This window comes from Pleuronectes platessa, chromosome 9 (assembly GCF_947347685.1).
Source record: "Pleuronectes platessa chromosome 9, fPlePla1.1, whole genome shotgun sequence".
In the NCBI taxonomy this organism is placed as follows: Eukaryota; Metazoa; Chordata; class Actinopteri; order Pleuronectiformes; family Pleuronectidae; genus Pleuronectes; species Pleuronectes platessa.
The window spans coordinates 13,403,294-13,415,583 of record NC_070634.1 but is presented as its reverse complement, the minus strand read 5'-3'; the positions used below and the strand labels follow the sequence as shown (position 1 = coordinate 13,415,583).

The window sequence follows — 12,290 nt, the reverse complement described above, 5'->3', positions numbered from 1 at the left end:
ACTCAGAGCTGTGCAGACCCACCCCTTATTTGTACACAGATTGTGTGTCTTACCGGGCACAAACTTCAAGGGAGATTTGAAAGTCCATTTTGTCCTGGTGGGCTGCCGGGTCGTCATCATCGATGGGTGCCCGCCTCTTCCGGTTGAGCTCCGAGCGGTTGTCCGCACGGCTCCGGGAGCGCGAGGAAGGATGACGCGAAGAGGAGGAGGGGTGCTGCAGTTGTCGCTCCTGAAAAGGTTCTTTGAGGTCCACTTTGAGCTGGAAGGCTGGTTTGGAGACTGGGTCAGGTACGTTGTAGCTCACATCAATCTACAGAGAGAGAGAGTGATGGATGTGTAGTGTTAAAGAAAGTGACCCACAGAATCAACAATTGCTGTCAACATCTTGGTCGTTTTGAAACCCTGTATGGTAGAATTATTCAACCCTTGCTCTTGGTATGGCTCTAGCGATGCCACAGCCAGACACTGGCACACTACCATGAAGGTTGCTACAGAGACACTTACGTGTTGACTTAGCCTATTCTCAGATTTTCTTTGTCACCACCAACAGGTTGATGTTTTTGACTTTTGATGAGTTATCTCTAATGGATGGATATTCATGAAATTTGGTTGAGACATTCATTGTTCCCAGAGGATGAATCTTACTGACTTTTCTTGTACTGGTACCACAATGTTTATATTTGTGGTCTATCAGGATATAATATTGGATGAACTGCCATAAAATCTGGTTCACAATTTGGTGTACACTGTAAGTCGTGTTGAATTATTGATCAGAACACCAGAGGCTGTTCGACGATCAAAGCACACAAGTATGCTTAAGGCGTGTGCTGATTCACTAGGAGTTGTACTTAGTTTGTTATTTAATCATGGATGTGTTTCCCAGTGTGAATAATAAATCAATCAGAGAGAGCAATCTCCAATTCCCTTAAAAAGCCTGGTATATTGTAAGAAACACAAGTAGACCATCTGTGTGTAAAAAGCAGAGTGTATGCATCATGTATTCCCACATATGTGTGTGCATTATACACCCTTTAAAATAATCATCGTTGTCATCAGACCAGGTTTTGGTCAATCGCTCCCAATCGCTCCACCCCTAACCTTAGCCCACTACCTGGAGATTTGCATGACTACAACTCATTTTGAGTCTAAAGCATCCCTGGGCAGTCAGATGGGTGCAAGTGCATTTTCTATTTAAAAAACATGGGCACTTAATGGAATACTGCGTTGCTGAAACTAGCAAAGACACTTGACTTGCACATGCTGATTTGCACCAATAAACTAAGATAGAAGCCTAGTTCTTGGATTGTTGCTCCCAATATTCACCTTACAATTGATGTAGCTTTATTATGAGGATATGACCAGAGACACAGAGCCACTTGACATTACCCATTGGTTTGTGAACTGCCTTTTGAAGGCTCAAGTTTGGCATATTGGCTGTCGCCATCTTGCTTTTCTGAAACAGGAAGTAACCATACTTTGAGGAGCGGAGTCGGAGCCTGACTGAGAGTTCAAGAACACTGCATGCCCACCTTTAACTGCGACCTGCACCCATTGGATAGTACTAACCGTCAATCACGCAATATCCAATCCGTACATAAACATCTATTTCACTGTAAATGGTACCATCATTTACTAAATGAACTTGAACATGTTGCAATGCGGATGGCTATAAACTCTGTTGTTATAAATCAATTAAGATATAAAGTAATTTTTCTCATGATCTTTTTGAAAACTGTGGAGTCGCCCTCTGCTGGTCACTCAAGAAAAAACAGGTCTCAAGCCCTTCCGCATTGGCTTCACTTTCCAGACCCGGAGTCTACATGCACTTTTATATACAGAGAATACACTGAGCTGATGGTATGTCACAATGTCTATGTTAAAAAAAATGTGTGTGTGAGAGTGTGTTTGTGTGTGTGCGTGTGTGTGTGTGTGTGTGTGTGTGTGTGTGTGTGTGCGTGTGTGTGTGTGTGTGTGTGTGTGTGTGTTTGTATGCGCTGCTGACAGCAATATTAAAGACACGTTTTGGCATCAAACATTGGCATAAAACTACTTAGAGTTCAAATATTTAGGACCTCCGGCCTTGAAAAGACTTAGGCAGCACTTTGAAGCATAAACCACAAATCATATTCACTGGACACAGGACATGCATTCAGCAGACGACTATTTCAGCCTGAGGACAAGTCACTGCTTTGACGCTCTTTTTATTTCCACAGGTGATTATTATTGCCAGAACTGTTTCAAATTCGGAATAAATCATCCGCCGTGATTTGAGACCTGTGCAAAGCTACTAAATAATAATCCTGAGGCACGGGACGTAGAATCATCATTACAGTGTGTCTACAAACACATACACAGGCTGGGCTCTTTGATTGGCCCCCGCTCTTGTATTTCATTAGAGCCCAGGTGCTGCTGGCCTGAGGGGCTGTCAAGGAGGTGTGTTGACGCAGAGAGAGGTCTGTGTATGTGTGTGTATGTGTGTGTGTGTGTGTGTGTGTGTGTGTGTGTGTGTGTGTGTGTGTGTGTGTGTGTGTGTGGGGGGGGGGGGGGGGGGGGGGGGGGAGAGAGATGTGAAGAAAGGAACTGTGTGTTTGTGGACGAGTTGGGAGACGTTTCAGGCACTGCACAGTGTGAACGCAACATCCACGGGGCTGTCTGCCTCTGCCTCAGTCAAACCAAGTTCTATCTCACATGTAGGTTTCTAAAAACAGGAAATGTAAACATAAAACTTTGATAACGCATGCTTTTAATTTTTTTCATTTATGCCCCGATTGGTTTTAAAGTGGTTAAAGGTTTAAACATTGGTCATAATACGAGAGAACAGAATATCATCCAGCAACGAGGAAAACTGACTCCTGGTGTTTATGAAAAGGGTTTTTGTTTGCCTCTGGTAGAAGTAGCACAAGGTAGACGTAAACAACTTCCCGTCCAGGGGCCGCAGGAATCAACCGGAATGATCAACACATTCCAGAACAACTGGCTAAGCTCTACCAGATTACTCCAATTTATGGGGGGTGGGAGGGAAAATTGGGACTCATTGGGTGACTGTAACCGACTCTCCCCTGCTGTGAGACTCTCGCTGTGAGCCAGTGAAGTAAGCATACTATTACGGTCCCACATTTAAGAATACAAAAGTCGCAGCGTTACAATACCTGCATGAGACAACAGCCTTCTCCTTTAGCACTCACGAAAAGGCCTGTGGGGATACTGGGGATCTGGAAAAAGGAGAAAAAGAAGAAACAAAGCGAGTCATAGGGGGGCAAGGAGAGGTGAGTGAGTCATTTATCAAGTGAATGAATGCTGGAGGCTGCTGCGCTGCCACTAGTGGGTCCCTGGCTACTAACCAGCGGGGCTTAATTGCCCCCAATTATAGCTGACACCACAGCGGAGCAACATGCCTGGCAGAGAGGACGTACTGCGCTCTCACCTGAACTGCTCCGGCTCATGGAGCTCTTTAACTGACCTAGCACCACGATGCCGTGTCCAAAGCTAGTTTGTGGTCACGCTGTCGTAAGATCGTAATGTGTGAGCACACGAGCCAGCAAAGCACAGCTATTAAATCAACAGATCAGCCAGGTGCTTTTGGGAAATCCAGCCTGGTTTGGTTTGGCAGAGTGGGAAAGGTTCTGGCTACTAAAGAGCCGGACACGGAAACATACAGATTAAGTCGGATGCCAGACTGTGGCTCTGAAACACAGCTTCTCATCAATCACTGTTAATCAGGAGGGAAAACTTTCTTAAACTTGCATTGAAATGCAGGGGTGTCTCTTAAGTGAGAATTCACCATTAGACTTGACAATGTTGATAAATGACTGTCGACCTACACAAACAACCTGAAGTGTGCAACTCATCTCCATACAACAACAACAAGGAGCCGCCCTGCCATTAAACAAACATCCCCAAGGATTTACTCTGTTCACTGTTTCCACTGGTGTGATTACCTTGGCACTCTGGAGGAGTCTCTTGTTGTCCCTGTTGAGTTCAAAGGTTTCCTGGAAGTCGAGGTTGGTGGAGGCGAGCGAGATTGTGAGGTTGACCCCTCCCACGTAGGACAGGATGGCGTATTCTGACAGGGAATGCAGAGCCACACACGTGTCCTGGCACAGAGAGGGGCAATGAGAAAAGTTGTCGACAGGTTTGACAGAATTCTTGCACAAAACAATTTAAGCAGGAAATGTGTCCAAGCGAAAATGATCTGAGTGCAAGCACACAGGTAGAGCACAAGTCGGTCAAATCTAAGCATAAGCAGGGGCTTTTTGAGTGCGAGCACAGGGATAAGACCCGTTCTTGAATAAAGATAGGACCCATAGCAACCTGTGTGGATGAGAAGCCGCCCAAGGCATTCCTTTGCTGGGAGAGCCATTTGACCACAGGCAAGGCAGAGGCCACGTCCCCCAAGAGAGTGTAGGTCAGAAGGCCGTAGGCTGTCATCTCCACCTCTGCCGACACCACTGGGAAAAAAACAAGAAATTATTATGAAGATTCTTATCTGGACTGTGCTTTTACATCAGGTATTTCCAATAGGGAGGTGATGTCGATGGATGATGAGGGTACCTGACTGAGAGAGGCCATCGCTGAAGCCCATGAAAGTGTCCTCGTCTGTCATCGTGCTGCCTGTCAGGCTCCAATGGGTGAGTCCATCTGCAGACACAAACAAAGTGAGATAAAGACAGAGAGGGTCCAACACCCTGCACCCTATGACTCATTGTATCATTATCCTAAACTGCTAAATCTTTCAGTGACTATGCAACCAAACCCTGTGCCTTCATTGCACTTGGCAACTAAAATGATTTTGATTAACACTTTTTTGCATTCCGCTCAACTCTACAAAAACTTGCAGGGAGTTGCAGTGGAGAGGAAGAGAAGGAAACAGCAAAAGGAAACCTAGTGTGAGATAAGAAAAAGAAAGGAAAGGGGAGGAGGGGATAGAACTTCTGAGGACGACAGCACAACTGTTTCACAGAGTGACTGCACAGAGCTGGTTTCTTTAAATGGTGCATTCATCCTGTTGTAACTTTCATTCAACATCTGGTCTTTGCTTGGTACCTGTTCAAACATCTCTTCTCCAGTACTTAGCCCTGAATGAATGACTCACAGTGATGAGTGTGGCAGGTACCTTGAGTGATGGCCATGTGGTTGAGGCGGCGCAGGGCCAGCGGGGCGTAAGGGCTGCGCAGCAGAGCCAGGGCGTATGCGGACAGGGCCGTGGTGTAAGGGTCGTCGGCGGAGTAGGTGTTGCTCTCCAGGAAATCCTTGGCTTTGGCCACAGCCACCTTCTCTTCCTGGATCAGATGAACCGCATGCAAAACAAACACAGATGAACATGTGGGAGCAGAAATGATCAACAGCTTTTAGGACGTGTCGGAGACGGAAATCCAAAACAAACATGAATGGTAAACTCACATTTACTTCATGGTCATATTAGTGATATATTTACATGCATGGACACGTTTTTTTCTTCTCTTGAATTAATATTTGTACAGAATGATCACAAGGTTCTAAATTATTTGCTATATACACTGTGTCAATCCAATTTCCCCACAAGGATAATCAGATGTATCCTTTATGTGACATAGCCTATGGCAAACTTTAACACACACACACACACGCACCCGCACACACACACACGCACATGCACACGCACACGCCCTGACCCTATCTAAGGGAGGATACTTATTGGCATACCACATTCCTTCTCTAACCAAAACCATTACAACTGAATGCCTCACCCAAACCAAGTCCAAACATTCAAACAGCCCTTTGAAAAAGAGAGGACTGGCCAAAATATCGTCACTGCTTAAGATCTATACTCAAAATGGTCCTCACAAAGACATAAGTACAAGTTCTCACACACAAACACGCTATAGTTATCATCATGTTTAGAAGCTGCCCTGTCCATACTCACAACCTACTCCCATGCAGTTGTTGAATAAACATTCATTTCGGCCATTAAAAAGTCGAGGGTTCACTTTCATCTCATATAGATGTGACCTTCCCTCTCATCCACGAGATGATAGGCCTCCACAGCCCCTCACTGTAATTGCAGCAGTCATCTTTTAATTAAGTGAAATTGGAATGGGTGGGGGGGGGGGCTCTGCTTTGAAGTGAAGGACACCTCTTCAGTTGTAAAAGGACAGACTCTCTGTCAAAGTCGTTTGCGATAGATAGCAGAGGAAACACAGCGAGACAGATGGATGGAGAGGAGCCAGGGACAGGAAATGCTTAGTAAAGAGTCAACTATGTGGACAAACGCAGAGCAAAGATGTTGAGCAGCTTTTATGCTGCATGAATCTCCAATAAAAGCTGAGGAACATTTCTATCGATTTTTATTGTAATTCTTCCTCCACCACTATCTTTGGATGTAGCACATACGGTGAAGTTGTTAAATTATTTAGATTAAGGCAAATGAAGCCAAAAAGAGAGAAAAGTGCAAAAAGCAGAAAGGGTATAGAGAATAAAGCAGCCTATGTGCGTTTTATGGGACTCATGTTGTCCTTACACATCAGCCTGAATGTTATTAGATATGAGATTAGCAGCACTGGGGCAGAACAAATATGAGTAGGCGGACTGCCAGCACATCCATCTTCACAACTATCAGGAATGCAGCGATACGTCCACACACGACTCGGGCTGGTAGGACGGACTACAGGAGTAAGAGGTTTAAGTGGAACAGGTCGCGTACTATGTGCTGCTCCTGGAGTTTTAAAGACTTTCTCTTTTTTTTGCCACTGAAATCATAAACTGACCTTTTCCAGTGGGTTTAAGTACCAGATGTAACACTGTTTAGTCCGTGAAGAAGTTACACTCTGATGAGTGACTGTGGAGTGAGAGGATCAGGCAGCAGTGAAGTGCTATTTTGTGTGACTGCTCACCTCTGTGGTGATTCCTGTCTCCAAGAGAGCTGCTACCACGTAGGCTGTAAGTGAGATCTTCCCATGGATCCCTCCCTGTGGACAAAAACACACAAGCTCTCAGTTACTTTTACATCATATATCTCAAATGACAAGATCTCCATCTTGTCAAATTAACAGAAATCGGAAGAATAGCAGATGAGTCCCAAGGGTTAGAGAAAGGTAAGAGACATATTATGCTCATTTTCAAGTTTATAACTTCAATCGGGATTATGAAAAAAATGGGTTTAATGCTCTAATTTTTTTTAAATAGATAGATCCTTGCTAGAGATCCTCTTTTCAGCCTCTGTCTGAAACACTTGGTTTTAGCTCCTGTCTCATTAAGGCCCCCCTCCCATAGAGCTCAGTCTGCTCTGATTGGCCAGCTGTCCCATTCTGTTGTGATTGGTCAACCACTTCGAGCACATGTTAGAAATGTCAGCCTCGTGAATTATTCAAATGTAGAGCAAGACATCACAATGATGCAGAAGTATCAGTACTGACGGGTTTCAGGAGCTTACTGTGAGTTGCTCCTTTTACCACAGACTTTGGGCTTTTTTACTTTGCCAACATTCTATATACTCAAAAAAGAAAACACTCGAGGAAAGAAACACTGAAAAAGCACAATATGTGTCCTTTAACGCACCTAAAGTTATCATTGAATTTGAAAATGTCTATTTCTAACTAAGGTATCTTAAAACATAAAACTGAAGATCCGCCTTCACTTGTCCCGACTGTAAATATTTGGTCGAAAGATGTCTGAAAATAAAATTACGTTTTCACCTCACACAAACAGAAAGAAAGAACTGGAATTCCGAATGTAAAATTCCAGTCCCAATCCATACTGTCATTGTCTCAGGGAAGAAGAACCAGCACCTCCTCTTCATCAAGATTTTGTATCGCCCTATATCCAACTAGACATGGTCCTACCTGCAGGTCTTTGTTGAGGATGCGTCCCATGGCGGGGAAGGAGCCATCATCCCGCTGGTGTTTGATGAGCCAGGACTTGGCTTCCCGAAGCTCTTCGGGGTCGATGAAGATGAAACCCCGGGACTGAGCGAAGGACTTCAGCACAAACGCCGTCAACCTGGAGGAAGGAGAGACGGAGGCGGCGGTACAGGGGTGAGGCAGATAAAGACGGGTGAGGTTAAAGGAGAGGGGAAGGAGATAAGAGAGGAGAGATAATTAAAGATTCTTTAAAACGTGTGCCGGCACATCCCAATAAATGCTTAACTATCAAGGACTTTCAACGGATTGCACTCTTTTCGTCTGTCAGCAGACGGGGAGGGGGGATTGATAGTGAAGAGTGTGGATAAAGGGATGTTTTTTATCAAGAGGACGGGTACGTGTGGATGTTTCTCATGAAATAAAAGAAAGAAAGGAAGTGAGGAGGGGAGGAAATGGGTGCGGCAGGGTTTGATCGCCGCTGCAGAATGCAGCAGCTGCGCTCTTAAGAATGTGAAAGCAAGTATGTCTCTGCATGTACGTCGGAGATTCCCCCTAAAAACATTTAGCAACTTATACAAACACGGAACCCTCGGAGGGAGGTTGTGAATCTGGCCGGCCCGGGAGAGCAGCTGAGAGTTTATGAGCCGTGGTTTTAGTGGGCCACGTTTGAGACCGAGCGGAGGGGATTCACTGACAAAGAACCCGTTCGGCCCTGAGGGACGCCGCTGAGCTAAGAAACACACGCTCATCCATAAACAACAGACCTCCTGGTAGTGGTCGAAAAAGATTCAAGCCTTTGAACAACAACTCCTCAGTGACATTCCAGCCCAGCGGCCCTGACCGCAACTTACTTACAAGATGAGGCAAGCTGCGGAACCGTAAGAAGAAAGAAACACTTGGTGGAAATGGGGAAATTGACAAACAGGTCACGCTCTGGTTTCTCAACGCTGCTCGTAAGCGAGCGTCACGATCCAAATAGGACGAGTAGGAAAGGAACTTTGGTCTGGTAAAGCAAAAACAATGAAATCTCCCCTGGCTCAAACCTGGATGTTTTTACTCTTTGAGACAAAAGTAGGGATGAAGCCACAAGCTTGATGGAATTTTTATAAAGGTAAGTATCATGTCACAGGCCTTTAAATGTCGAGCCCTAGGGAAAGGTTTTAGAAAGTGTAAATATGATTTAGTTTGAGGAAGGAAGGACGGAAGGAAGCCCTACAGAGGCTCCCTTTCACCGCTCTGCCCTTGGCTGGGGCCGTCCTCTCCCAAATCTCCCCTCTCCACTGCTTCTTCCTCCCGCTCTGATCCCCTCTATGAGCCACTCTTATCCAGCTCCGCACTTCAAACGGGATGATATGAAGAATTTTTTAAAGACAATACATTGATACGCTTCATGATAAAGCCATGGTTGATAAGCTTAAAGGGGAAGGTTATGAGTTGGACTTGGAGAAATGTTTCCTGCAGTGATGCATTACTTCAACCGACGAGGATTTCAATGGTTCAGGTCTGTCTTGTACCATTACTGGCAATAACTCCTTAATTTCAATTGTCATGGCTGATCCCTCCCTTCATTGTCTCTATTAGAAAGTTGTATGTACAAATAGTATATAAAAAGTATGTATAAAACATTGACACACCATTCCACTAGGCTAAAAACTGTTTCCTTGCAACTTAATGTTTTAAATATTGTACAGTTCAGTTACACGTGACATCTATTGCACTTCTGTCCGTCCTGGGAGAGGATCCCTCACATGTGACTCTTTCTGAGGTTTCTCAGTTTTTCACCCTGTTATTAGGAGTTTTCTTCACTCTTGTTGAGCGTTCATGAGCCCTATGAGATAAAGCATGATTCGGGCTAAACAAATCAAATTTGATCAATTGATTGATTGATTTGATATATGAACACATCCACAATCAATGACTCAGTCGCCATGAAGCGATTGCAAAAAAAGAAAGAAAAACATTGCTGCTTTGCAAGAAGACTGTAAAGGGATATTAGGTTAATACAGCAGATATCAGCTCTTTCGATCTCTGGTATTCAGCCCCCGAACCCTGCTTACACTGTCAGATCAGTCTATGGGCAGATACAAAATGCCATGCCAGCCTCAACATGTAGAGCCAAGCATGTAGACCTCAGAGAAAAGGAGAGACATATATATACTGTCCCTGTCTAAGAATACAGAGGGAGGGGACTGGAATTTCAAAATAGTGTATGAAGGTTTTAATATGAAGAAACATAAAATCCAAAGAATGAGTCTATACTTCACAATTTAAATTTAGGGTAATGTTGAAATTGAGAAATGAAGGAGGAAATATTCTTTAGCCCCGACCATCTCATTTCGGCTCAACATTAAACGGACGTGTAGACAGCACTATCCCAAAGGCCCAATGAAATGGCTCCACAAATATGCATGTGTGCACAAACACCCAACAACAAAGTGTGTGTCGCTGTGTTTCCAAAATAGTTTTGGTTCATTATAAAAAGAAGTGAGAAGTTAAAAACCTTCACTCAAACCCCCCATCATTCCTCGTCATTGTTTCCTCTCTCCTGAACGACATTAAGTCATTAAACTTTTGCTCGACTCTGTGGTAACAGCCTCCGCAGCCGAGATGGCCAACATTGCACAACAAACTGTTACTGCCAACTCTTGTCATTATGTTCAAACCTTTCAACGGATCTTGTCAATTTCCCCTCAGATCCATTTTTTACGAGCTGGAGTACATTAACACTTGTGAACCCTGGAACCAAAACAAAAGCCGGGGCCTGCCTTTGGGTGCAGACGGCGCTGTTGACGGATTCATAATGTGTCTGATGCGGGGTTTACTGAGGGTTCACCATCTGTGTTGTGCCCACAAGCCCACACTTGTCACCACGGGGCGCCAAAGGAAAGAAACCTCCAGACCGCTGCTTGTTACATCCTCCTATCCTCTCACAGTCAACCGGGGGAAGAGTGCAAGGTTTCCGTGGCAGTTACTGAATACACCCAGGTGGTGAGTCATTAAGAGGCACGCACCACCTCTATTTTTCTGGGCCATGTCGAAAAAAACAAGACATGGTGAAGTGGCTGCAGACGACTTATAAAAGTGTCCCCAATAGGGGCATTAAGAGCTGGTCTGTGGGGCCAGAGCAGCCTGGGTCTGCTCAGCTCGACGGATATGAACCCTCGATTAACTGCAAATAAATCTCCACAGCTTGGGCTTCCTCAGGGATCCAATTATGTAGTTTGTTTACGATTCTCTGTGTTTTATGTAACCTGCTGTTTCACAGTGTTAGCTCTATTAAATATCATAATACCCACCTCAGCTCATTAATGAACCACAGGTATGCGCGTACAGTGCGTGGGCCTCAAAATGCGAGCGGCGGCTCTCCCCTTCTAGAGCACTGATTTCATCTTCATAAATATTATGAGATGGTCGTGCCTGCTTGCTCAGCCCCGGGGAGTGTAAACACGAAATAGATACTCCGAGGGAAAACCCAGCAGTGATTTAAACAGGAATAGATTCATTTGAGAACAGTTTACTGATAAAAAAGACTTCATTACTTTGGAGGAATGAGGCTACAGCTATAGGTGTAGCTTGTTTGGTACGAGTTGAGTAAACTTGGAGCAGCCCCCCCTTACGATGGCTTACCACATACTGCCAGAGGAATCCCTCTCTCCGAAGGCGCTGTAGGATCCGTCCTGCCGTTTGTAGGTCAGCTGTCTCTGGTAGCCTGGATAAGAAGAAAGAATGAGAGAGGTGATGGGAGTTCTTCGGAGTTACTGGGGAATTACCAAAGTATTTACACACTTTTTTCAGGTTTTACAAAGCCCGCCTGAAAGACTCTAGCTTTTTTATTCATCACTGCAGATACTTGAAAATGTTCGCCACCGGAAAAGGTATCTTAGTCAACAGCCTTAACTTGAGCGTAAATATTTGGTTGTAAGAGGTCTGCCAGTGTAATAAATGAAGTTTGCATCTGACACAAAAATACACTGAAAACATAATTAATTCAAACACATCATTTTCATGATTCCTCAAGGTTTTATACAAACTTAAATTTTCTCCTTTAATTGAGAAAAGCAAACAAGATAAAGAGCAGTGACGCACACTACCACTATCAGTGACCGGGCATATTAGATCAGTAAATTCCTCTATTTTTTTTCCCAGAACATTCTTGTACTCATTCCCAAAAATCCGTTTAATTCTCTTTTTAAATCTGATTTTATCTGTGGGCGATGGCATATCACATGAACCTGCAGCGGAAGGGGTGAAGATAGAATCATATGATTTCCCTTTTCCCTCCTTATTCACTGCCCCACTACCACTGGTACATACATAACTGGTTATATCTCTATGGCTTGCAAAAAGACTCCATTTGAGCATGGAAATGGAATGTGAGTTGTAAAATAATTAAACCTGGATGGTGGATTCGAGCAGGTGAGTGTGGCTGCTTGTGTATATGTTGTCTTGTCAGAT

The 12,290-nt window shown here is 44.4% G+C and overlaps 1 protein-coding gene across 2 annotated transcripts in view; it reads right to left on the bottom strand.

Annotated features, from left to right (window-relative positions):
* cpamd8 (C3 and PZP like alpha-2-macroglobulin domain containing 8) overlaps positions 1 to 12,290 on the bottom strand; it is a 43,737-nt gene that overhangs the window by 10,191 nt on the left and 21,256 nt on the right. For both annotated transcript variants that reach the window (XM_053430352.1, XM_053430353.1), the window contains exons 29-37: positions 11,463 to 11,544; positions 7,818 to 7,974; positions 6,870 to 6,944; positions 5,114 to 5,279; positions 4,552 to 4,638; positions 4,312 to 4,448; positions 3,939 to 4,094; positions 3,150 to 3,212; positions 54 to 310 (exon numbers count right to left, since the gene is read on the bottom strand). In XM_053430352.1, the coding sequence (XP_053286327.1) occupies positions 54 to 310; positions 3,150 to 3,212; positions 3,939 to 4,094; positions 4,312 to 4,448; positions 4,552 to 4,638; positions 5,114 to 5,279; positions 6,870 to 6,944; positions 7,818 to 7,974; positions 11,463 to 11,544 (1,180 nt within the window). The remainder of the gene's footprint in view (positions 1 to 53; positions 311 to 3,149; positions 3,213 to 3,938; positions 4,095 to 4,311; positions 4,449 to 4,551; positions 4,639 to 5,113; positions 5,280 to 6,869; positions 6,945 to 7,817; positions 7,975 to 11,462; positions 11,545 to 12,290) is intronic.